The following is a 27,430-nucleotide window of genomic DNA, read 5'->3' on the forward strand; positions in this document are numbered from 1 at the left end:
ATTTATCTACTTGCACTTTGACGTGCTTTCGACCTGCTAGGTTGGCAGGAGCAGGGACTGAGCAATGGGAGCTTACCCCGTCGCGGGGATTCGAACCACCAACCTTCTGATCGGCAAGCCCTAGGCTCTGTGGTTTAACCCACAGCGCAAACATCGTGTCATTTTTGTCTCAGAAACAAGGACTCTGGTCTGTGCTGTCCTTTTTGCGGGGAGGACGGGGGTCAGTTTGAAAAGGAAGCTTTCTTCTGTGTGCTATACTACACATACAATATGTTGCACCGCCACATGGGAAGGATTTGCCATGGAAGGGGAAACAAAGATCTGGTTGCTTGTTAAAGAGATCAAGCAACTTCTGGACCACTTATTCCATTAAGGTTTGTCTCTGGATAAGATTTCATATATATCTGAACTGCATTGCACTCCTGCTATTGTAGGGGGTTGGGCTAAATGACCCTTCCAACTCGATAATTCTACAAACTGCTGGAGGAAGTTGGAAGATTTTCACGAAGAAATGATCCATATTACTTTTGCCTGGCTTTGAAGGGTTTCAAAAACAGTGGGGCAAAACAAATTAGTATGTGCTCTGTAGGAAGAGAATTAGATCTTCCCACCCACCTTTGAAGCATGCTATTAGCCCTTATAGTGAATTTCTACCTAGGAGGAGAGCACTGATCTACTGAAGATCTGGCACAGACAGCACAAGCTGTTCCTAGGCTATATCTCAGAAAATTAATTGGCGCAAGTATTTCTTTCCCTCTGCTTTTTTACTCTTCATTTCCTCAGGACTAGGAAAGGTCTGTTCAGGTTTCCCCACTCATTCATTTCTTAACTTGCCCACCACAGATTCATGCCCTGGCCTAGCTGGTTCCACAAGTGTGCGTTTTCGTCACAACAAAATTTCTCAGACCCATCCATTTCTGGTGGTGCTCCCCCTCCTGTTTTTTTAATTCCTTCATATGACTATGTGAAAAACGGGATTGGTAAAAGAATGATATTCAACATTTATATAGCACTTCAGAATGGTCAAAGCACTTTATCTCAGTCATCCTTACAACAGTCTTATTACTCCTGTGTAGAGATGAGAGGCTATAGCTGAGATGAGAGAGTTGTAGCATGGATTATTCCTGGTTCACAGGCATCCCAGTGGGGACAAAACGATTCTCTGGCTAACTTGGGCGGGCATGGTCCAAGGACCCCCAAGTCACCTTCTGATGTCATTTCTGGTGGTGCCACATGGAGAAGCAAAGCTGCTTTGCCACGATGCCTAGCACAGGGCAAAAACTCCCAAGTCATTCACTTGCCACGAGCTGCTACAAAATCTGAAAGGCTTGTGCATGTCCAACATGCTCAGAATTCATCTCTGGCTCGCAGCCTCGTGGACTGTATCCCAGAGTCTGAGTTTGACCTGGTCCTTTGGCTAGTGGACCTGGCTCTTCCCTTTGGAGTCGGGGGCTCGGGGGAGTCTGCACCACTGGGTTCAGCTCCTGCATGCTCCTCCTCCTCTGAATGCGACTGCTCCTGTTCTGCCTCCTTCTGCCTCATCAGCTCTTCTGCCCGGGCCCGTTCCTACAAGAAGAGAGTGAGAAGACCGTATGTGTTGGAAACGGAGGCGCCTGGTCACCCCCAAGATTGAGGGGGCCGGCCACACATTGTGTGACATCACGCGCATCTCTCAACACCACGCAGGCTGGTGTGACCGCATCCCAGGCTGCGCTAGTCCCTGTGGCATCTCCTGATGCCACACAGTGCCAGCGCAGCCTTCTACAACATGCACCGGGCCCCTTTCAAACAAGTATCAAGGTGGGCGAAGACACCTCAGCCCCCTAGAGTTGGTGTGCCTAGTTAGAAAGGCGGAAGGAGTCTTGAAGAGCAGCACTTTGTAAGTTGATGGTCTCCTTGCTGAAGGGTTGAGCTAGCTTAATAACATGCATTATGTGTATTTTATATTTATTTTAATGAACCAAATACAGTGGTACCTCCGGTTACATACGCTTCAGGTTACATACTCCACTAACCCAGAAATAGTGCTTCAGGTCAAGAACTTTGCTTCAGGATAAGAACAGAAATTGTGTTCTGGTGGCGCAGCAGCAGCAGGAGGCCCCATTAGCTAAAGTGGTGCTTCAGGTTAAGAACAGTTTCAGGTTAAGAACAGACCTCTGGAACGAATTAAGTACTTAACCTGAGGTACCACTGTAGAGTGAAAAATTATGAATTATGAGAGTGTGTATGAGCTTAACAGTGCTTAGCTTTTTTAAAGTTGCTATTTTGTTGTCAATATTGTTTTATAGATTATAAATGCCATATTGATTTGTTAATCATTTGACTTTTGTTGTAATTGCGATGTTTATTTTATTTTTCAGTTGTTGTTTTATAGATTGTAATTGTTTTATTGATGATTTGTTAATTATATGATTTATGCTGTGTTTGTGATGTTCTATTATGGCTTATCATGTTGTTTTTTCTTGTTTGTAAGCCGCTTTGGGATTCATTTGAATGAAAAGCAGCATAGAAATACAATAAATCAAATAAAAAAAGTGGTATTTCCTCCTCCGGAAATCCACAGGGTGTGTGTGCGTTAAATTCTACCACCTGCTGCTTGGATGCGCCGCATAAGCTAATAATAACAACAATAATTTATTATTTGTACCCTGCCCACCTGGCTGGGTTTCCCCAGCCACTCTGGGCAGCTTCCAACAAAGATTAAAAATACATTAAAATGTCAAAACAAAATTTTTTTTCCCTTCCAGTAGCACCTTAAAGACCAACTAAGTTAGTTCTTGGTATGAGCTTTCGTGTGCATGCACACTTCTTCAGATACCTGTTTCTGAGATTATCTATGGCTCTCCTTTCAGCATGGTTTAGATTTTGTTGTAAGTGATGGTGTTTTCTGGTCACATCTGTTTGGATTCTGTGGCGGAAGCAGTCAATGTACAAGTCCAGTGTGGTATTGCGTCCATCAGAAGGCGTCCATGTGGAGTCCCTTTTCGTGTAACACTTTTTCGGTGGTAGTTGGTGGTCAGTGTTCTGTTGGGAGGGTGGTTGTTGTTCTCCAATGGGTTGAGAGGTGTTGTGTTTCATGCATGCACACGAGAGGTTTCGTGCATGCACACGAAAGCTCATACCAAGAACTAACTTAGTTGGTCTTTAAGGTGCTACTGGAAGGAAAAAAAATTTTTGTTTTGACTATGGCAGACCAACACGGCTACCTATCTGTAATTAAAATGTCACACATTAAAAACTTCCCTGAACAGGGCTGCCTTCAGATGTCTTCTAAATGTCAGGTAGTTGTTGTTCTCTTTGACATCTGCTGGGAGGGCGTTCCACAGGGAGGGTGCCACTACCGAGAAGGCCCTCTGTTTGGTTCCCTGTAACCTCACTTCTCGCAGTGAGGGAACCGCCAGAAGGCCCTCGGAGCTGGACCTCAGTGTCCGGGCAGAACGATGGGGGAGGAGACGCTCCTTCAGATATACTGGACCGAGGCCATTTAGGGCTTTAAAGGTCAACACCAACACTTCATCTCGCCCCCAACCCAGCCCCCATTTTACTTAAGTATATATGCCTTTGGACAATGGCCATTGGCTCCCTCATCCATACATCCTCCAGCTCTTCTTTGCTTTGCGTTACCTGCTCCGCATGCTCTGGAAAGAGGGTGTACCAGAGGGCAATGGCACAGCGCCTCCCCCGGGTGACAGCCCACACGCCGTGAGGGTTCTCCCCACCAGAGCTGAAGGCCACCAGCCTTCCACATTTAGGGCGCACCTCGGCCTGCCACACAGAAAGAGAAAGAGGGAGACTGGTGTGAATCGACGGCTTTGCCATGAGCCCACCCTTTTCCCCTTCTCCAACTTGGCTTCTTCTTGGGACACAAATTTGGATGGCAAATTTGTGAGCTGTTGACGGGATGTTGGTCCCCCTGGCTCTGGAGCGAACTGCACCATGCAGGACTGAAGAGGGACAGAAAGGCGAAAGGAACGCAGCGATTAGCAGAAGAGCTAGGCATACCAGTCGACAAGGAGTTAATGCCTGTCCCAGGGTGAAATTTGACTGAATTTGCCTTTGACTGCCCAATTTGAATCTGCTGCTGTTGCCAAGGACAGGTTCTGTTGGAGGGGAGGGGGAGGATCCCAGCTACAGCTGTTCTTCCTTCTCAGCCATTCCCCCCCCCCCAAGCTGTGGGCCCAGACTCACTGTAACAGTCACAGCATCCATCTCAGTGAAAAAGAGGTTCCCCCCCTGGAAGTCATCGTTCAGGTAGAGGATTGCACTGCAGAGAAACGGGAGACAGGCAGAATTATGGGTAGCCGGGATTTGCTCCGAGGTTCTTCGCTCCTCTTTAAGAGCCAGGTTGGACATGAACGTTGCCACAGAGACTGGCACCGCTCGAGTGAGGATTTGTGTTGTTACACGTGCACGCTTGACGGGCATTTGCAACGTCAACAAAACCCCAGAGCACGTTCTTTAACTCTTTCTGAAATGTTTGCTGGGCTGTTGTTTTAAACCGAAGCAAAGAACGTCGAGCCGACACAAAATGTAAAAGGCAGCCATGTTGGCCCATAAGCATAGCTGTCAAGCGTCCCTTATTTGGCGGGACAGTCCCTTATCCCAGCGCCATGTCCCGCTGCTGTCCCTTATTGATGATGTCCCTTAAATAAGCTACTGAAGGTAATGGGGCCCTTTCTATGTCCAGCTGTCCTTTGTCAATAACAAATTGTTGCTGTTTTTTGTGTTGAATATATGCTATATGGTAATTTATGGACCTAATAAGTATCTAAAGCCATTTGTACGCAACAAAATATGTATTTTATCAAAGTAATTGTTGATCCCTTATTTTGGCTCCTGATCCCTTATTTTCAAATCTGTAAGTTGACAGCAATGCCCATGAGAAACCTTTTGAAATTCATTATGAAGACAGTACTTTTTACTAGACCATCTAAAATGTCAGCCAAACCACCAAAATGGTGTGCAAGCTTTTGGGTTCTTCATTTGAACACCTGAAAACTCCTCCCATTAACACTCTTACAAGATGCAGAGTCCCAACTTTACCACCAGCCATCTTTTTTTCTTCTTCCCCCTGCTTGCTTTGTTTACCACCTGGCCTGGGATTTCCCAAACATGGGTCTCCAACTGTTTTTGGACTACAATTCCCATCATCCCTGACCGCTGGTCCTGCTAGCTAGGGATGATGGGAGTTGTGATCCAAAAACAGCTGGAGGCCCAAGTTTAGGAAACCCGATGTAGCCTGGTGAAGATGTCCTCAAAAGCTTACGCACTATTTTGCGACATTTTGGATGGCCTAATAAATATAGCGCCTTCATCTGGATTGTGTATAAATTAATGTACATGTGGCTCTTTAAAAAACATATATCAGTCTTCCCCCTCAGTGCCTCACCTGTAGTCTCTGTATATGTAGGCAGGAGGTTCCTTCCAACATGTGCTGCCCTCTGGGTCCAAGAGACAATTGTCAGCATGGACTGGGTGGCTGAGGTCCATACGACTTTCCTGCTCTCCTAAACAACACCAATGAAAACCATAAAATGCCTTGTTTCTGACACCAGGAGAAAATGTTGAAGAATGCAAGGGAAAATGTTGGAGGGGAACAGACACATCCTGTTGGGAAGGACAAGATGAAATAATCAAGTGTAATGAAATAAATAAATTAATGAATGAAATATTCATAAAATATTTGATATCTGCCATTCCAGCATTTTTATTGAATAAAATAATAATAATAATAATAATAATAATAATAATAATAATAATAATAATACTCTACCCGTCTGGCTGGGTTTCCCCAGCCACTCTGGGCTGCTCCCAACAGAATATTAAAAACACAATAAAACATCAAACATTAAAAACTTCCCTAAACAGGGTTGCCTTCAGATGTCTTCTAAAAGTCAGATAGTTGTTTACTTCTTTGACATCTGATGGGATGGTGTTCCACAGGGCGGGCGCCACTACTGAGAAGGCCCTCTGCCTGGTTCCCTGTAACCTCACCTCTCACAGTGAGGGAACCACCAGAAGGCCCTCAGATTGTATTTTATAGTTAGCGTGCATTGATAATTAGGCTATGATCCAACTAGTCACATATAACAAGCCTACTTTATGTATGTGGAACTCTCTTGCTGGATTCCGACAGGCATATCTCAGGGAGTTTAGCTGATGACATTTCACGTTTGATACTCTTGATAATTTGTATTTGGAAGCATGCAACTCCAGAATCTCAGTTGGTTAGAGTGTGGTGCTGATAAGGCCAAGGTTGCAGGTTCAATCCCCATATGGGACTGCTACATAATCCTGCATTGCAGGGGGGGGGGGCTAGATGATTCTCAGTGTCCCTTTCAATACTACAATTCTACGAATTTTGGTGTGAATTTTGCAAACAGAAAAATTTGAAACTTTGGCATATGTTGAATATTCACAAATGTAAGATTCAGTGCTGATGTTCACTCCTTATTAGATGATAGTAGCATAGCCAAGGCTTTTACTCTGCCTTTCAATTGAATTGTTTGCATGGTGTTATGTACTGAGTTGAATAGGATCCAAAAGGCAGCAGTCTGATTGGTCCTAGAAAAATAGGATCCAAAATGCAGCAGTCTGATTGGTCCTAGAAAAATAGGATCCAAAATGCAGGAGTATGATTGGTCCTAGAACAATGCAGCAGTCTGATTGGTCTGCAGGAGCCACCCAATCCAGCTCCAGGTGGAAGTGAATCCACAACCTGATTGGCCTACAGGAGAATCCCAGAATTAGCCAATCACGTGCGGCCCATTGTGTAAATAATGTATATAAAGCAGATATTTTGGGGGAACTTCCATTCCTCACTACTATGAGCTGAATAAAGAGCATGAAATCCACACTCGACTCCAAGTATATTTCACATCACTTCTATTAATTGTTTGTTTTGAAGCAGTAAATTTATCAGCCGGGTCGTATTTCCAACTAACAATGTAGAAACGCTCTTGTTCAGTGTGGAACATTGTGCCGATGAGAAGAGGCAAAGTTCCTTACCCTCGGCAGCCGTGCGACACACAAGATGTGTAAATGAAAAATAGAGGTCTTTGCCAGGGGTGAAATAGGATTCCACAATTTTCCGGGATTTCTCACTGGCTTGCAAGAGAAGCTTAGCATCCCTCCAGTTCACAGTGCTCTCCTCAGCCAGCTAGAAGACAAAAAGCCATTGCAGAAACCATCATTTACGGAAGTGTCCTGAATTTGCGTGAAGCTCCAGGCACACATGTGAAAGAGAAAAAAGGGTACAGACAACAATTGCCAGAATATGCAGCAGTTTCCTTAGCAAAATGCAGGAGAGGGGCTTCTGCACATGTAACAACTGGGGAGAGGAGGGAATGAAAGTTGGTGCAGCTTGTCTTGTTTGTTAGAGCTGCCAGGGTAATATCTGTTTACCTTTCAAAGCATCAATGAAGTGAGAGAAGGAAATCCTATGGCTGTTTATTCCCTGGTCCCCTTGGCTGCCTTTCCTTGCCTGCATCAAGGTATGTGTTGCATGGCAATCTGCACCTGCCCAAATTCCTTCATCTGCACAACTCTCCATAGCACAGGAGGCTTGTCCTCTGTTGCAATGGGGCACCCTCCACGACTGCAGACGAGGAAGCATGGAGGAAGGGGTCTCTCACTGGTGCAGTTGAAGAAATGGGGCCTGAAGTGGAAATGCTCATAGCATATTTTCTTTTCTTGTGATTTTGGCATTTATGCCAGAAGACAATTATTAGAGGCCTTACAACTCAATAGGCTCAATTCTACGCTACTGACATTCAGGACCTGCTCTCAGACAGGAATGATCAAATTACTTTAATAGTGGCTGAATTTTTGAGTGCTGTCCATGTAGAAAGACTGGGCCATTATAAAAAGATTTAGTGGTTCTTAATTGATTGGTGATGTGGTAATGTTGTACTGTATTATTTATGCAAATTGATTTCCTCTGGAGTTAAAGATCTGGCTGGGACAAACCTTGTTATGCTGAGCTCGTATTTTGCACAATTTGTATACGGTGTCTGTTTGATAAGTGGTTTGCTATGCCTAATAAAGGATATTCGATAAAAGAAATGCTCATAAAGACAGAACACAAGCAAGGAAGGACAGGAGAAAGGAAGAATGCTGGGAATATTCACTGGCGTGAGATAATCACATCAGCCTAAGACTGAAACACACCTTAAGAAACACATTGGGAAGAAATGCTTGGAGCCTGGGCTCTTTTCCAGGCCTCCTCTATTCCCTCTACACAATTCTTTTGTATTCCATCTTTTTGTCTTCTAATCAAATGTTTCACAATAGGATCATCTTAGTCAAGACTCCACCCATGCTCATAATATGGCCTCAGTGTTTTTCTCAGGCCTTCTGTTACTCTCACTTTTATCCTTCCTGATGGTGATGTCTCTAAATACAATCCAGCAATGAAAATCCTTAGATATTTGGGTCCCCCCCCCCACCTGTATGGTCCCTGTAAGGCTTTGTTTTGCAAGCTGGTCTTGGGCAAAATATTTGTCACTTATAGGACAAGCATGTAATGCACGATACGAGGTCTGCCAACTTGTCAGAAGCTAGAGGACAGCCGTTTCCCCACCAAACTGAAGGCGGACGAGAGACACATCGTTGCCCACGAAGGAGACTCATTCCTCTTGGAATAATGGGTGGGAGGACCGGGGAAAATGTCACCATATGAATGTACTTAGAAAGCAATTTTTAAAAGAAAAGTATAATCCTATCTAGAGATGCGGGTGGCGCTGTGGGTTAAACCACAGAGCCTAGGACTTGCCGATCAGAAGGTCGGCAGTTCAAATCCCCGCGACGGGGTGAGCTCCCATTGCTCGGTCCCTGCTCCTGCCAACCTAGCAGTTCGAAAGCACGTCAAAGTGCAAGTAGATAAATAGGTACCGCTCTGGCGGGAAGGTAAACAGCATTTCCGTGCGCTGCTCTGGTTCGCCAGAAGCGGCTTAGTCATGCTGGCCACATGACCCGGAAGCTGTACGCCGGCTCCCTCGGCCAGTAAAGCGAGATGAGCGCCACAACCCCAGAGTCAGCCACGACTGGACCTAATGGTCAGGGGTCCCTTTACTTTTATAATCTTATCTGCAGGCACATTGAAATGTTATGATCCTTAGCAGCAGCAAGACTAATAATGAGATGGTTCTTGGGTGGTACGAAGGAGGAGAGGTATATGGGATATAGCGCGGCTGGTATAGCCTGATACTCTTGATCTCAGGGTTGTGGGTTTGAGCCCCACGTTGGGCAAAAGATTTCTGTGTTGCAGGGAGTTGGACTAGATCACCCTCGTGGTCCCTTCTGACTTTACAATTCTATGATGGAGAGTATTTTATGGGCTAAGCCTGCGGCACGATGCTGTGTGCAATAATGTTTCTAAATTCATTGGTTTTTTGAATAAGCGAAAAACAAAAAAAGTCATTCTTCAAAATCCTGCAGAAACTCTTTGCCAGAGAACATGAATAAATGCATACATCACAGGCTATGAAGGCTACATAAAGGCAAAACTATACATTACATGCAAATTCGTTTCAGAGAACCCAATGGCTTTTTTTTTTTGGAAGGCAAAGCAGCTTCAGGAAGAGATTGTTTGGAGAGAAGAAGCCCATCTGCGTGTGCTGAGCCCTTTCTGCGCCAACCACTTCTATGCTAAAAATCACACACCCCAAACCGTTTGTCTCACATGGGGCCTCACATACATGTTTGTATGTACACATCTGAAACCCTGTAGGGGGAAATAATCCTTACAGGAATGTTTTTATCTAGAGTAGAGAAGCACTGGGTCAAGGAAAAGGTTAAACACTCCCTTGCCACTTCTCAGATGAAAATTTCTCCCTCCTGAAATTTTTTTTACCTTAGAACAGGGGTGCCCAAACTTTTTTCAAAGAGGGCCAGATTTGATGAAGTGAACATGTGTGAGGGCTGACCAAAGTTGTTGAGGACATACTGTATTTTTCGCCCTATAGGGTGCACCAGCCCATAGGGCGCACCTAGTTTTTTTGGGGGGGGGAATAAAGAAAAAAAATTATTTCCCCCCCAGGCGCGGGGCTGGGGCTGGGGCGGGGGAAGCCCGAGCTTCCCCCGACCCCAGCCCCCAGAACAGGCTTCTATCCGCAAGCCTTGGGAGCCCACGGGAACTCCCGCCGGTCTCCCCAGGCTTGCGGATATCTGCCCGAAGCCCGGGGTGCGCTCCTCAGCGCGCCCCAGGCTTCGGGATGCAGGCTGCTATCCACAAGCCTGGGGAGCCTTGCGGGAAGGCGTGCCGGGCTCCCTAGGCTTGCAGAGAGCTGCCCGAAGCCCGGGGTGCGCTCCGCTGTGCTCCCCGGGTTTCGGGCTGTAGGCTGCTGTCCGCAAGCCTTGGGAGCCCGGCATGACTTCCCGCCGGGCTCCCAAGGCTTGCGGATAGCTTCCTGAAGCCTGGAGAGCGAGAGGGATCGGTGCGCACCGACCCCTCTCGCTCTCCAGGCTTCAGCAAAAGCCTGCATTCGCCCCATAGTACGCACACACATTTCCCCTTCATTTTTGGAGGGGGGAAAGTGCATCCTATAGGGCGAAAAATACGGTATACTGCCACGGGGGCAGGATTAAATCAACCAGTGGGCCGGATTAGGCCCCTGAAACAGACTTTGGACATGCCTTCCCTAGAAGAAGCAACGGGAATGTTTCACAGTCATTTCCAACCACAGGAGGAAAGTGTGTTTGTACATGCATGAGTGTGTCTTTACGCATGCATGTAGATAAACACACAGCAGGCAACATTGCCTCACATATAGTGTTCAACTCCAATTAAAAATGTACTTGTTTACAACTTCTTTGCTATTTTAACTTGACAGTGTACTCTGGCTTAAAGTTCTCGCACCTCTGGTTTCTCTCTAGCTTCAGAGAAGATGCAAAGAAAAAACCTACACCTAGAAATAGGAGCTTGCCCCTTCTAAAGCCACCCAGAGTGCCTCCCATCAGCTGCGGCTGGTGGCCCAGCTACGCCCCTATCTCAAGAGGGATTGCCTAACTACTTCAAGGTTAGATTACTGCAATGTGTTATATGTAGGGCTGCCTCTGAAGACAGGAAACTTCAGCTAGCGCAGAATTCAGCGGCCAGGTTGCTCACCGGAGCAAGACGGTCTGAGTCTATTACACCGATCCTGGTCTGACTGCACTGGCTACCGATTAGTTTCTGGGCCCAATTCAAAGTGCTGGTTTTGACCTATAAAGCTTTAAATGGCTCAGGACCACAATATCTCAAGGTCCGGAGAGTGGCAACACGAAAACAGGCCTTCTCTTCTCTCCCCAGGGAAGTTTGCCTGGCGCCTTCATTTCATACCTTTAGGCGCCAGGCAAAAATGTTCCTTTTTAACCAGGCCTTTGGTTGACCTGCTTGACATCCTACACCAGGGGTCAGCAAACTTTTTCAGCAGGGGGCCGGTCCACTGTCCCTCAGATCTTGTGGGGGGCCGGACGATATTTTGAAGGGAAAAAAATGAACCAATTCCTATGCCCCACAAATAACCCAGAGATGCATTTTAAATAAAAGGACACATTCTACTCATGTAAAAATGGGCTGATTCCCAGAACGTCCGCAAGCGATTGGGCCGGATCCGGCCCCTGGGCCTTAGTTTGCCTACCCATGTCCTACACCCTTTTAAAATGTGGCTCTTTTGGGGGGGTGTTATTGGGCTATTGTTTATATTTTTATTTTATATATTGTGATTTTTTCTGTGAACCCCCCCGAGACCTCTGGGTATAGGGCAGTATATAAATTCAATTAAAAATAATAATATAGAGATTTACCTGCAGAGCCTTTAACACTGTTAATCCTTCAAATTTCTCATGGGGCGTGTGCGGAGAACGCCTGCCGCGATAGCCGCCTTCTGTTCCTCCAGCTGCCTGAAACATAGAGAAACAATGTGAGGGACCCAGGGCTGCTCTTGGCTCCCTCTCCTGCTGCTGGCGGGGGGTGATGCAGAACAGGTACTGGCACACCTTACCTTGGCCAGGCGGAGGATGTCTTTGCATTCAGATTCCGTCAGGACTCTGTCCAAGACAACTCTCTGGGAGCCATTGAGCTGCTGGGCGTCCATGCTGATGGTGATGCCCTCGAAAGCAAGGGGTTCTGGGGAAAGGAGATGAGCAAGGCGTAATAGGAATGCAACATGAGGCAATGCTATCCTTCTGCTGTGCCCAAGGGGTGTAAATAAACAGGGAGGAAACTGATCTCCTTACAGTCCCTAGTCATTTATGTGTTGCTTCCCAAACGTGTAGGGAGAATACCTGTAAGACCATATAACACCGGTTATATGGAATAATTTTTAATATATTTAAAAGACCACTGTAAACAGTTAAAATCATTGGCAGGGATACACTGGCACTTGTAATGTGAAATGAACTTTGGTAACTATGGATATGTAACAGATAGATAACGGTAAAAGACGCAAAATATTTTTCTTTGAATATGGAGCCCATGGAGGGAGGGAGGGAGGGAGGGAGGGAGGGAGGTCCGAAGGTTTGAAAGAACCTTTTATTTTATATTTGGAAATAGTTAAAGTAAAAAAAAAAGTATAAAATTATGTAAAACCAATGAGCAAGACCACTAGGAGGCTCAAAGACACTCAGGATTTGTCATCCAGATAGATCCTTAGTATACTTTATTCACATTTAGTACACTAGCAAACAGTGTGTGATTTGCAATCCCGCTATTGCTTATTTTCACCTTGTAAATTTGCCATAACCTTTGGCATAAGAACCAGATACGTTGACAAATCTTTGCTGATAAAGTCAAAAGCTACTACCTATGAACATGCATGGTACAATCCACCAGCCAGACATGTCTCCCATTCCAAATCAACAGTTTCGGTCCCAGTTGAAAGTAGAGGAGCTGTTGTCCAAAAAGGAGGCAGAAACATAGTGTTCGAATGCTCATCTCTGGCAACACCATTCCCTGGGTCACACAAAAAATTTTTTTCCTTCCAGTAGCACCTTAAAGACCAACTAAGTTAGTTCTTGGTATGAGCTTTCGTGTGCATGCACACTTCTTCAGATACACACACGTGCATGCACACGAAAGCTCATACCAAGAACTAACTTAGTTGGTCTTTAAGGTGCTACTGGAAGGAAAAAAATTTTTTGTTTTGACTATGGCAGACCAACACGGCTACCTTTCTGTAACTGGGTCACACAGGCAGGGCAGCCACTGCTGGCCTCACTTTCACTCCCATCTGCTGTGCAGATGGCCAAAGGAACAGCATCAGATCAGACGAGCGTGTGCCCCTGCGCTGTGCAGAAAGGGGGCAACACGCTCCTTCTGGGAGGGAATGCGCTTTGGCATGGGTACAACACATGTGCATAAGGCAACCCTGCCGCTGCAAGGCCTGTGCATAAGCAAACACTGCCACCACAAGGGTGCTGCCTGGCTCTGCAAAAGCAGCTATGGGCCCAACACAAGTTTGCATGGAGGATGAGGCTGTCAATGGCTTTATGCTCCGTGATGGTTACACGGCCTCTGTAATCAGATGCAGTATGCAGGGAGAGTCCTGCTTTCCAGAGGCATCTTGTTGGCTACTGTGGGGACAGAATGCTGGACTACATGGCAACTGGGAGAGACTTCATCAGGCAAAGCCTCCTTCCACTTGCCTTGCCCCACCCTCCAGTCTCTGCTTCTCCATTTGTATTGCATTATTTTATGCACTGTAGCTTGCCGTTGTTTTATTGATTGTAGTTTAGAAATTATTTATTGTAATTTTTAAGAGTGGATTTCAGTTTAATTTTTATATGCTGATATTTAATATAATCTACTATTCTAAGGAATGTTGAATGTTACTTATTTGATGTAGGTTGCGTATTTTAAAGTTATGTTTTATTATCATATTTTTGTATTGCATTAGGTTGTTATACGGTGTGCATTCTTTGTTTCTTCAGCTTGTAAACCGCCTTGGGTATTGTAAGATAGAAAGACGGTATGCAAATTAAAAGTGATGATGATGTTGATGAATTTGCTTGATCCAGCAGGGCTGCTCTTAAATATAGTGAACAAGCTCCTAATTCCCTAGTACTTTCCGATTTCTCAGCATATTGCCTCTTAAGCAACCTCCAAGTCGATCTGATTTAACATGAGTTTGGAAGCTTCAGCACTGGGTACCTGTCATTTCACAGAATCATAGAGTTTGGAATCTGTTTCTATCCGTGGGCTGTTAGGCTGCTGAACGGAAAATAATATAGTGCAACTGACTTTCAGGGTTGGTGTGTTGTGCGACAAGCACACAGAGTGCAATGAGACTGAGTGTTTGTGGGGGGGAGGGAGGCTTGGTTAATTTCATTGTACACGGGTTGTACATTGACAATAAAGGTATTATTATTATTATTATTATTATTATTATTATTATTATCATTATTATTATTATCATTATCATTATCATTATCATTATCAGGGACCGCAAGGTTCTTCTAGTCCAATCCGCTGCAATTCAGGAATCTTTTTGCCCAACATGGGGCTCAAACCCAGGACCCAGAGATTAAGAATCTCACACTCTACCAGCTGAGCTATCCTTCGCACAGTTTACATATATATAAAAGAAAGGATCACAAAACAAAATGGTATTTCAAACCCAGGGTAAATCCTCTAAAATAAAAAGTAAAGCTTCATCTAATTCACCAAAGCCAATTGAATTCAGAGCAAACTTAATTCAAGCGATAAAAAATACCCGTGCAAGCACGGCTTCAAAGTTAGTTGCCGATGACACCCAACTCAGTATGCCGATGACACCCAACTCTATCTGTTGCTGGATGGCCATCCTGACTCGGCCCCAGACACACTGACCAGATGTCTGGAAGCTGTGGCTGGATGGTTACGTGGGAGCCGGTTGAAGCTAAATCCTTCGAAGACAGAGGTCCTGTGGCTGGGACGGGACGATATGGGATTGGGGGGGCAACTCCCATCTCTTGCGGGGGTGCAATTAGTGCCAGCACCGTCCGTTAAGAGTTTGGGTGTAATCTTCGACACCTCCCTTTCCATGGAGGCGCAGATTGCAGCTATAACAAAGGCGGCATTTTTCCATCTCCGCCAAGCTAAGCAGTTGGCTCCTTACCTCTCTCGCCCTGACCTAGCCACTGTGATCCACGCGACGGTCACCTCCAGCCTGGATTATTGTAACTCGCTCTACGTGGGGCTGCCCTTAAGACTGACCCAGAAACTCCAGCGGGTGCAGAATGCTGCAGCGAGACTCCTTACGGGGTCTTCGCTGTGAGATCACATTCATCCGGTGCTATACCAGCTGCACTGGCTCCCGGTTGAGTACAGGATCAGGTTTAAGGTGCTGGTTTTAACCTTTAAAGCCCTATATGGCCTAGGACCCTCGTACCTACGGGACCGCCTCTCCTGGTATGCCCCACAGAGAAACTTACGGTCTTCAAATAAAAACATCTTGAAGGTCCCAGGCCACAGAAAAGTTAGGCTGGCCTCAACTAGAGCCAGGGCTTTTTTGGCTGTGGCTCCGACCTGGTGGAACACTCTGTCACAAGAGACCAGGGCCCTGCGGGACTTGACATCTTTCCGCAGGGCCTGCAAGACAGAGCTGTTCCGCCAGGCCTTTGGCCAGGGCACAGCCTGACTCCCTCCCTCGGCAATCTTCGCGGAGCTCTGGCCCAATGGTGGCCAGTGGCTTGAATTTAATTAATTTTATAATGAATGATTTTAGAGTGTTGTTTGTGTTGTACTTTTGTACTGTTTTATTGTTGTTAGCCGCCCTGAGCCCGGCTTCGGCTGGGGAGGGCGGGATATAAATAAAATTTATTATTATTATTATTATTTTTCACTGGGAGCAGAAATGCCTAATTAAGATAAAACCAGCGGGTTGTTCAAAATTCTTCAGTGCTCTTCCAAAGGCCACAAGGCTAAATCTAAAACTTGAACAGGAGTGTCAACATTTTTTGGGGGGGGCTACCATTATATTTCCCAGTAGTGATGTATGGAAGTGAGAGCTGGACCATAAAGAAGGCTGATCGCCGAAGAATTGATGCTTTTGAATTCTGGTGCTGGAGGAGACTCTTGAGAGTCCCAAAGACTGCAAGAAGATCAAATGTATCCATTCTGAAGGAAATCAGCCCTGAGTGCTCACTGGAAGGACAGATCCTGAAGCTGAGGCTCCAATACTTTGGCCACCTCATGAGAAGAGAAGACTCCCTGGAAAAGACCCTGATGTTGGGAAAGATGGAGGGCACAAGGAGAAGGGGACGACAGAGGACGAGATGGTGGGACAGTGTTCTCGAAGCTACCAGCACGAGTCTGACCAAGCTGCGGGAGGCAGTGGAAGACAGGAGTGCCTGGCGTGCTCTGGTCCAGGGGGTCACAAAGAGTCGGACACGACTAAACGACTCAACAATAACAACAAATAAGGAAACCCAAACTTTCATTTTGCCAGGACCCCTTCCTTCTGAAGCTCTAAACTTGGAGCCTGCAGGGGATGAGGAAGAGAGAAAACAAGGCCCGACCTCCAACAATTTGGAACAGGACTGCGGGGAGAGGCTTGCTTCAAGCCATGCACATTCATCTCCCCTCTAGTTCGCAGAGAGAGGTGGCAACTTTCTATGTTTCCTTACCTCTGCCTAGCAAGCACAGAGCCAAAACAAATCCCAGGCTTCAGCTGAACTTAGGAGCTGGAGAAGGGGCAGAGTTGGTCCCTTCTCCTCTTTAGCTCCAGGTTCAGAGGAAGCCTCAGGCTCATCTCACTCACCAAAGCCCAACTCCCCTCAAACCACCATAGGGAGTCAGTGGGGATGACTGAGTCTTGTTGCCTCATCAGCCTTTCCTCCCTTCTGTCAGCTCATTTTCTGGTACTCACCTCTTGGCTCCTGCTGTCCCATATCTGGGGCTTTCAGCCTTTGCTTCTCTTGATCTTCTCTTGGATTAACAAACAAACACAAAAAAGGCCATCAATTGCAGAAATGGAGGACATGAGACTCTCCCCTATTAAAAAGTTTAGCAAAAAAGCAAAGGCTACAACTTAATATTGCTCCCCCTCAGTCCAGCCTCTCTACCTTCTGGTGCTTACTTGTGTTTTTCCTTTATGTTTTCAGGAATCAATTCCTCTGGAGTCCACGAATCCTAAAGAAATAAAGGCACAGACTCATGTTACACAAGATTTTTCCATGCTGTGGCAGAACCCTCACTCCTTCTACATATTGCAGTATAAAGTTCCTGCTCCCTCACCATAGTATGCGCACACATGCTCTGCCTCCCAGCTAGTTCATGCTACAGCTGTGGTTCCCAAGCTTTCTTCTCTGGGCCATGCTTTCAGAATAAAAATTTGCCAATACCAGACTAATTTTTCATTGATAAGAAATACACTGGAGCCCAGAGCGGTGCTTGATTTATAACACAGAATACAACTACTTTATAATGTAATCATGGGACATTCAGAAACTATAAAGCAATGCAGCTACATAAGAACTTGAATCGTTCCCAAAATGTAATTATAAACGAGCGTCTTACATATGTCCCTTAAGTGTGTATACCAACTCAATGAGAGCTGTGAGCTTGCTTTTGCCAGGTAATTTCATTTATATGATGTCTACTTTGAAACAAAGAAACTCTCATCTCCTCATCAGTGCAAAGAAGCCTTTCTCTTTTCTGATGTGTCAGATTTGTCAGTGTTGAAAATCCCTGTTTGCAACAATATATCGTGGAGAACAGTAGAATAGCCAATGCTCTTGAACAGAGGCAGGGATACTGTTTCTGTCTATGCTATGCTATGCTATGCTATGCTGTGCTGTGCTGTGCTGTGCTGTGCTGTGCTGTGCTGTGCTGTGCTGTGCTATGCTATACTCGCCTCAGTCCTATACAGGCCTCGGTCTTGTATACCTGAAGGAGCGTCTCCACCCCCATCGTTCAGCCCGGACACTGAGGTCCAGCGCCGAGGGCCTTCTGGCGGTTCCCTCATTGCGAGAAGTGAGGTTACAGGGAACCAGGCAGAGGGTCTTCTCGGTAGTGGCGCCCGCCCTGTGGAATGCCCTCCCATCAGATGTCAAGGCAATAAACAACTATTTTACTTTTAAAAGACAACTGAAGGCGGCCCTGTTTAGGGAAGTTTTTAATGTCTGACACTGTATTGTTTTTAGTATTCGGTTGGAAGCCACCCAAAGTGGCTGGGGAAACCCAGCCAGATGGGCGGGGTATAAATAATGAATTATTATTATTATTATTATTATACACTACACTAATGTTTAAATGTTTATTTGATTGTCCTTGAATATTCTGGCTACACTTGCCATCCTTTCGGGCCAAACCAGTGTGGCACACCACATTCTTTGAAAATCACCAAACCGCAGGGATCTTTTTGGAGCCTCAGCAAGTGAGATTCCTGACCAAAGGTGTACTTTGTGTCAGGGAGGTAAGCTGTCGATTCGTTTATTTAAACAGTCCTCGCCCTCCTGGCTTTGGGAACTCACTGTGCTCAACCGGAAGCAGCCATCTTGAAGTATCTTTGATATCCATACTTTTCTTCCTGCTCATCACTTATTTCAGGCACCAAGGCAGGAAGTGTGGGGGGGGAACGGTCCCCTCCCATATATTAATTTGTCAAATACACGTCCATAGATGAAAAAGTGGACTGCAGCTACTTACAGGGTCATTAAAAGTTTCCCCAAGGTGCTCCACTGCATAGTAAATGAGTTTCTTCTCCATAAGAGACCTCTCCACATAGTGGCGGATATTCTGTGAATGAAATAAAGATATTAAAACCAGGCATTAAAAAAATATACAGTGGTACCTCGGGCTAAGTACTTAATTCGTTCCAGAGGTCCGTTCTTAACCTGAAACTGTTCTTAACCTGAAGCACCACTTTAGCTAATGGGGCGTCCTGCCACCGCCACACCGCCGGAGCACGATTTCTGTTCTCATCCTGAAGCAAAGTTCTTAACCTGAAGCACTATTTCTGGGTTAGTGGAGTCTGTAACCTGAAGCCTATGTAACCTGAGGTACCACTGTACTATAAAATGGCTCCCGCTTTTTTGCTTAAAAACAACAACAACAAACTCTGACAGTAAATCTGCACAGCTATCTATCCATGTGCCTTAAAGTCACTTGAGTGATTTTCATGAGAGAGTTGGGAATCCTTAACTCTCTCTGGATTATACCCAATGTGCAAAATATTTTGTTCTCATTGATGTGGTGCTTGCTTCCAGATGGAAGAAATGTTTACTGGTACCTCTCTGGCTGCGATGGGCACGTCTCCCAGCTCTGCTTGGTATTGCTTCAGTTTCTCCAGCAAAGCCCCGTCTGATGGATAGAACTGCAAATAGGTAGCTGCACATTCAGCGGCGAGGGCCAAATTCCCAGCTGAAGACGAGAAGATGGACTCAAGTGACAATGGCTCCGACTACCCTTCCATCCATGCTCCACCCCACTCTTGTCCTAGGCACGTTCCCACTCAGCACCGCTTCCCCTGCTTACTTCTTTCATAGGCAAACTGCAGCAAATCAAAATGAGACGGGATGAAGTCTTCTGTGGAAGACACCCTCCCGGGCTTGGTGGCAATGTCAAGGACACACTTCTGCCTGCACTTGAGGACCTGGATGTAGTGAGCTGGAAGAAGGCAGAAGGAGAAGGAGAAATAGAAATAGAAAATACATGCCCCCCAAGTCACAGCCGGACTGTCAATTCTTTGGCGATCAGCCTTCTTTATGGTCCAGCTCTCACTTCCATACATCACTACTGGGAAAACCATGGCTTTAACTATATGGACCTTTGTTGGCAAGGTGATGTCTCTGCTTTTTAAGATGCTGTCTAGGTTTATCATCGCTTTTCTCCCAAGAAGCAGGCGTCTTTTAATTTCGTGGCTGCTGTCACCATCTGCAGTGATCATGGAGCCCAAGAAAGTAAAATCTCTCACTGCCTCCATTTCTTCCCCTTCTGTTTGCCAGGAGGGTTACAATACCCTAAAGAAACCCAGGGCCTTCACCCGCATGTCGGATTTCGAGGCCTGTATCCTGGAAACCAGATGGCTAACTCTCCACGATGACCTGACCTGCCTTTTGCGGGACCCCCTCCCTCTTTTCCCTGTTCAGGGAAGTTTTTAATGTGTGACATTTTAATGTATTTTTAATCTTTGTTGGAAGCCGCCCAGAGTGGCTGGGGAAACCCAGCCAGATGGGCGGGGTACAAATAATAATTATTATTATTATTATTATTATTATTATTATTATTATTATTATTATACGAAGAGCAGCACTTGAAAAGCAGAAGGTGCTTCTTTAAGGGCTATGGGACCACAGTGCAGGAAAGCAACCTAAATGAAAACACACCTGCCCCTTTTCTCCCATGAGGTGAAACAGATGCTTGCGGTGGGAGGACATTTCAATTGGGAAAACATCGCTGGGAAATGAATAAACCTTCTTTTTCTGTTGCCAGATCCCAGCCCAAAAGCCCCTCTAACTGCTCTTAAAATAACACAGGAAGTTTCATTAATGGCTGTCCCCACCACAACTATTTAAACCCTCACCCGTTTTTTGTGACTGTTAGGCAAGCATTTGATATTCGTTAAGCATCTGGAGAACATGCCAGCCGGATGGGTGGGGTATAAATATTATTATTATTATTATTATTATTATTATTATTATTATTATTATTACCGTATTTTTCACCCTATAGGATGCATTTTCCCCCCTCCAAAAATGAAGGGGAAATGTGTGTGCGTCCTATGGGGCAAATGCAGGCTTTCGCTGAAGCCTGGAGAGCGAGAGGGGTCGGTGCGCACCGACCCCTCTCGCTCTCCAGGCTTCAGGAAGCTATGCCCCCAGCCCCGCAAGCTCCGGGAGCGATGGCGAAGCTGTGCGCAACTTCGCCATCGCTCTGGGACCCGTTCTGGGGGCTGAGGTCGGGGAAAGCTCCGGCTTCCCCCGCCCCCAGCCCCGCGCCTGGGGGGAAAATAATTCCCCCCCCTTTATTCCCCCCCCCAAAAAACTAGGTGCGCCTTATGGGCCAGTGCGTCCTATGGGGCGAAAAATACGGTATTATTATTATTAGAGTCTACAGAGGAGTAAGCATGTGTGCTTGCTTCAAGAGGAAGGCTGCCTCAAACCACAAGCTCTCTCCAGCTCTGAAGGTTCAGCACTCCCTCAGACTTTTGCTGCTCCCACCTGCAATGGCTTCGTAGAGGCCAAGCTGTGTCTCCTCCTCCTTTTCCTCATCCTCCTGAGGTCCTTCGCAAAGGGCCCTGCAGTCCTCCAGCGCCAGCAGCCCTTCTTTGAGCGATTCCTCCAGCTTTGTCACCGCCTGCTGGTAGTCATCCGCCTTGTAATGTTGAATTCCAGCTTCGTAGGCCACCTGCAAGTCACAAACCCATCAGTCCCCCAGGACAGCCCAGGCTGTGACTCTCTCATGGGATAGTGATGGGGGGCTGTGGTAGCAGGCCTTTGCAACCAGAGGCTAAGCTCTCAGGGCCAAACCACATGAGGTATGGGAGTTTATGGCCAGATGTATCTTTTAAGTCCTAAAAGCAGCATGTAGGAATGGTAATAGTTGTCTGATGGGTCTTTAACCCTTCCTTTGTCAGTTTGCATTTCTTAGTGCAGAAAGTATTGATCTGATGTGTAGAGATCTTTCCTATTCTACTTAATTCAAGAGGGTTCTGGAAGCTTCTCTGTGTGAAAGAAACAAGCGAAGGTTCATGGTGTTTGGGTTATACTTTCAGAGAAGCTGAGTACAGCTGGCTTAAACTGGTTCTGTTATCTCTTCTGTCAAGGTCATGCTGACTATAATAGGCCAGGAGGAGCCTGGGTTTCACTTTCTCTTTCTACCTCTCTTCCTTCTGGTGTGGTGTTCTGTATATTGTGTTATGGTTTAGACTTATTATAAGTTATTGTAAGTTTAAGTTAAGTCTGCTGCAACTGGATTTCTTATGGACAGTGCCAATCCTGAATGTACAGTCATACCTCGGGTTAAATGTGCTTCAGGTTGAGCGTTTTCAAGTTACGCTCTGCGGCAACCTGGAAGTAATGGAGCACATTACTTCCAGGTTTTGCCGCTCGCGCATGCGCAGACGCTCAAAATGATGTCACGCGCATGCGTGAAAGCGGCAAAACGCGACCCGCGCACGCGCAGACATGTCTTACATTCTACTCAGGTTGCAAACAGGGCTCCGGAATGGATCCCGTTCGCATCCAGAGGTTCCACTGTATTGGATTTGTGACCATTATGCTCATTTGCCTTCCGTAGCAGTAAAACTTTGCTGGATGAAATATTTATTGTCTCTGGTTTAATTTTTGGGAATCCTGCAACGTGTTTAAGTTTTTACTCTGCTAACTATACATTAAGGGACACGGGTGGCGCTGTGGGTTAAACCACAGAGCCTAGGACTTGCCGATCAGAAGGTCGGCGGTTTGAATCCCTGCGACGGGTTGAGCTCCCGTTGCTCGGTCCCTGCTCCTGCCAACCTAGCAGTTTTAAAGCACGTCAAAGTGCATGTAGATAAATAGGTACCGCTCCAGCGGGAAGGTAAACGGTGTTTCTGTGTGCTGCTCTGGTTCGCCAGAAGCGGCTTAGTCCTGCTGGCCACATGACCCGGAAGCTGTACGCCGGCTCCCTCGGCCAATAAAGCGGGATGAGTGCCGCAACCCCAGAGTCGGTCACAACTGGACCTAATGGTCAGGGGTCCCTTTACCTTTACTTAACTATACATTGGAATCTGGATCCATATTGAGAAGAATTCCATGACATCCTTCTGTGCCATTTTCAGCTTACCATCCCCTCTGGAGCCACAGGTAGCGCTGTGGGAAGGGAGGCGCACCCCCACCTTCAATCCTTGGGAGGTTTTTAAGCAGAGGTTAGATGGCCATATGTCACATAAGATCTGGTTGAGATTCCTGCATTGCAAGGGGATTGGGCTAGATAACCATGGCGGTTCCTTCCACGTCTATGATTCTGTGAATTCTTTACCACCCCCAGGCCCCAGTAGGCTTCACAAAGCAGCCCTTCTTAATCTGCCAAGCGACATCCAATTTCCCAGAAGCGTCTCACCCAGTGTGGCATGGCCTCAAGATCCCGAAAGCTTTCCGCTTTCACCCCCGCCATGCGCCGGTATTTCTCCATGTCCTCGCGCATCTGTAGGTGCTGTGGATTGGCCACGAAGAACGTGTGAGCTGAGGAAACGGCTTCATCGAGTTTCTTTAGCTGCAGGAACAAAAGAGTACCATTTAGAAGTAAAATGAGGGCCACGAGGGCACCATTCTCAGACTGAAGTGGCAGAGAACGTGGACAAGCCCATTCTTGGATTTAATAGCACGCACACAAACACACATGCAAAGCGGTGCAAGTTAAAAACATTTGTTACAGGTTTTTTTATACCTCATAGTATTATCACGAAATTAAAAGACACCTGCTTCTTGGGAGAAAGCAATGACAAACCTAGACAGCATCTTAAAAAGCAGAGACATCACCTTGCCAACAAAGGTCCGTATAGTTAAAACTATGGTTTTCCCAGTAGTGATGTATGGAAGTGAGAGCTGGACCATAAAGAAGGCTGATCGCCGAAGAATTGATGCTTTTGGATTATGGTGCTGGAGGAGACTCTTGAGAGTCCCATGGACTGCAAGAAGATCAAACCTCTCCATTTGGAAGGAAATCAGCCCTGAGTGCTCACTGGAAGGACAGATCCTGAAGCTGAGGCTCCAATACTTTGGCCACCTCAGGAGAAGACTCCCTGGAAAAAACCCTGATGCTGGGAATGATGGAGGGCACAAGGAGAAGGGGACGACAGAGGACGAGAGGGTGGGACAGTGTTCTTGAAGCTACCAGCATGAGTTTGACCAAACTGCGGGAGGCAGTGGAAGACAGGAGTGCCTGGCGTGCTCTGGTCCATGGGGTCACGAAGAGTCGGACATGACTAAACAACAACAACAAGTATTATCAGATGTCAAAAGAGATGTCATAGAATTGTAGAGTTGGAAGGGACCCCAGAGGGTCATCTAGCCGAACCCCCTGCAATTTAGGAACCTCAGCTAAAGCTTCCCCAACAGATGGACTACCAAACACTGCTTAAAAACCTCCAGTGAAGGAGAGTCCCCAGCCTCTTGAGGGAGCCCATTCCACTGTCGAACAGCTTTTGTTTGTTGTTAAAAGCAAAAGGGATTTTTGCTTTAAAAACAAAGCTACCCAACATGCAGACTATGGAAATGTAGGTACCTGAAGGAGCGTCTCCACCCAAATTGCTCAGCCCGGACACTGAGGTCCAGTGCCGAGGGCCTTCTGGCGGTTCCCTCACTGTCAGATGTGAGGTTGCAGGAAACCAGGCAGAGGGCCTTCTCGGTAGTGGCGCCTGCCCTGCAGAATGCCCTCCCAACAGATGTCAAGGAAACAAACTATCTGACTTTTAGAAGACATCTGAAGGCATCCCTGCTTAGGGAAGTTTTTAATGTTTGATGTTTTATTATGTTTTTAATGTTCTGTTGGGAGCCGCCCAGAGTGGCTGGGGAAACCCAGCTGGCTGGGCGGGGTATAAATAATAAATTTATTATTATTATTATTATTATTATTATTATTATTATTATTATTGGTAGCCCTGTCAAATAAACACTTGCCCTCTGCAGCACAGGATATGTGTGTCCGTGACTACTTCCCCCTCTCAAAATGGTTCCTGAAAGAACACCATTTCCCCTGTTTTAAAGTTCTTGTCAACCTCTGTATACAACTTCAAGATTTAGACAAAGGCCTATTTCAGATTACAAATGATTGCAGTCTGTGAGGGGAAAATATAAGCAGGGGCAGACTTTGGTTGCATGGCTCCCTGAGCGAGGCCAACATTTGGTGCCCCCAAATGAATCTTCTCGGTGTTGTGCCCTCTTGGCTCAGCGCCCTGTGTGGAACAACTGTCCGCAATACCCTAAATCCCTCAATAAGTGAATGGCAAATAAGATTTTGTGAATATATAGACTCAGCAAGACTTACAGCAGTGGTAAGAGGCATATCAGACCAGAAACTGATAGAGGAGTGGACTTGCATGAAGGAATACATCAAAAAACATTGTTCTGATATTAATATATCAATATGCAATGAATGAAACTTGTAGAGTAAAAAATTAAGAAGAAATGGGTATAAGACAAGATAGTCAAAAATAATATTGATAACAGAGTGAAAAGAAGAAAAGAAACAAAGGAAGCCACATATAGGTGGAGGGAAGTCAAAAATTATGTCTGTATGTTTAGTTTGTATGTTTGTTTTCTTTTTTGTAATCTAAGTTAAGAGGTGTATGTATCTATGTATAATAAGCTTGTTTAGTGTTCTGGTTTATGTTTGTAAGTATTGCGTTTATCAATAAAAGTTTTTTTTAAAAAAGAAAAGAAAAAGAAAAAAATCCGGCACGGATACAAGTATCGCCAGCCCAAGGCATTTTGTTGCTGGAGGTGCATATGCAGCCCAGTCCATATGCAGAACCCCACAGGGTCAGCAGCAACATTCTCATGCTAGTGATTTCCCAGCATCCTCTACTATCGCTCCTGAGGGTTGAGGCAGCGAAGGGCAGGCTGTTTGGCACACCAAGCTCTGCCAGCTGAAGAGAAGAAGGCATCCGTTTCCCAAGGGAAATCACCTCGCTGTGGCTCATGGCAGGGCCTGCCCTGAAGGCACGAGGCACCCATCACCACTCACTTGGTACAGGATAAGACTCCTCATCTCAAGGCCAGAGGTTCAAGCACCACATTGTGCAAAAGGGTTCTCCATGGCAGGAGGTTGCACTATGATTCTATGATTCTATAAAATATGTTGCAAGGGGAAGGGGAATCCTGAGTTTTATGCCCATAACCCCGTTTTAGAAGTGCTTGTGTGTAGCAGCTAACTCTGCTCTACGGCAGTCCAGGCATGGAATGGGAAGGCAGGAGACGTAGCAGAAGAACAAAACGGATAAACAAGGACTTCTGGACTGAGTGCCAAGGACCTGCCACTTTAAATTGCTTTTGGCCATCTGCACATTTATTTATTTTTGCTGAGTAACTCTGCAGGGCCTGAATGTTTCTTGACTGCACTAGGCATTTTTCTGCCCATAGAAGAAGACGACACATGGTTGCTCTTAATGCAAAGACCACAAAGTATGATATGATAAGCCATCTTCAAATATCTCACGGGTTGTCACATGGAAGAGGGAGCAAGCTTGTTTTCTCCTGCTCCAGAGGGTAGGACTCGAACCAATGGCTTCAAGTTACAAGAAAGGAGATTCCAACTAAACATCAGGAAAACTTTCTGCCAGTGATAGTTCAATAGTGGAACTGTCTCCCTCCGGCGGTTGTGGACTCTCCTTTCTTGGAGGTTTTCAAGCAGAGGTTGACTGGCCATCTGCCATGGATGCTTTAGAGGAGATTCCTGCATCACAACTCTACAATTCTATAATTCTATAAATTCCCATCATCCCTGACCACTGATCCCGCTAGCTAGGGATGATGGGAGCTGTAGTCCCAAAACAGCTGGAAAGCCCAAGTTTGGGAAAGTGAAAAAGAAAGTTTGCCAAGTTTTCAAAGGCAGGCGGGCGGGCAGGCGAGGCAGCCACATCAGCAGCTGCGGGCGCCTCTTGGCCCCGTCCTGCCCCTCACCTTGAAGAAGGCGATCTGCAGGTAGTTATAGGGCTCCCGCTCCTCGAAGTCCTGCCGGATCTGCGCGCTGGCCCGGTGGAGGGAGGGCTGCCCGCCCAGCCGGCGCCCCAGGCACTCCTCCAGGCACTCGGCCCGCTGCAGCACCCGCTCGAAGAAGCCCGTCTCCCAGGGCCGCGAGGGCGGGCGCCCCGCCGAGAAGCCGGCCTGCCCCTGGCACGCGCCCTGGCACTCCCGGCGAGCGCCCTGCAGCCCAGAGTAGCTGTGCAGGCAGCGCTGCAGCAGCTCGGCCGCCCGGGGCCAGTCCTGGGCGAAGTAGGCGCGCACCCCGTCGGCGTAGAGCGCGTCGTAAGGCGCCAGGTGGCCGGAGGAGGGCGAGGAGAGGAAGAGGAGGATGGAGAGGAGGAGGAGGAGGAGGAAGGGGACCGAGGAGCGGGGCGAGGAGGAGGAGGAAGGAGGCCGCGAGCGGAGAGCCATGGCAGAGCGCAAAGGAGGAGAAGCAGCCAAGGGGAGAAATTGCAGACGTCGCCCGAGGAGTTGGGGCGAAAGGGGCGGGCAGGAGGCGGCGGAGAAAGGGGCCTGCGCTGCTGGCGGAGGGGGAGAGGAAGGCGGGGAGAAGGGAAGCGTAATCCGGAGCTGCTGCCCGAGGCTGGAAATTCCTCCCAGGGGCAGAGGCGGCCCAAACAAGCCGGGGAAGGACGCGGTGGCGGCGGGGAAGGAAGGTGGGGCGCGCAGTGGTGGAGGGATGCGCACGCGTTTGCTGGTTCTGCCCTAGCCTGGAGGTGGTAAAGTACGTTTTGCTGCTTAATTCCTGTGCTTTAAGTAGGGTTGCCGCCTTTGGTTGGGCAAAATACAGGACAGGTCAGGCAAA

General features: G+C 46.8%; 1 protein-coding gene across 1 annotated transcript; it reads right to left on the bottom strand.

The window, feature by feature from the left end:
* Positions 1–989: 989 nt before the first annotated feature.
* P3H3 (prolyl 3-hydroxylase 3) lies at positions 990–27,231 on the bottom strand. The gene is made up of 15 exons (XM_053371698.1): positions 26,563–27,231; positions 23,003–23,155; positions 21,124–21,310; positions 19,439–19,570; positions 19,194–19,324; positions 18,611–18,700; positions 17,040–17,092; positions 16,830–16,888; positions 11,985–12,109; positions 11,788–11,883; positions 7,009–7,159; positions 5,390–5,507; positions 4,189–4,264; positions 3,625–3,765; positions 990–1,566 (listed from the first exon to the last, which is right to left on the bottom strand). The coding sequence occupies exons 1-15, from the start codon at positions 27,034–27,036 to the stop codon at positions 1,348–1,350; spliced, it is 2,205 nt and encodes a 734-aa protein (XP_053227673.1). The 5' UTR covers positions 27,037–27,231; the 3' UTR covers positions 990–1,347.
* Positions 27,232–27,430: the final 199 nt, after the last annotated feature.

This window comes from Podarcis raffonei, chromosome 17 (genome assembly GCF_027172205.1).
Source record: "Podarcis raffonei isolate rPodRaf1 chromosome 17, rPodRaf1.pri, whole genome shotgun sequence".
In the NCBI taxonomy this organism is placed as follows: Eukaryota; Metazoa; Chordata; class Lepidosauria; order Squamata; family Lacertidae; genus Podarcis; species Podarcis raffonei.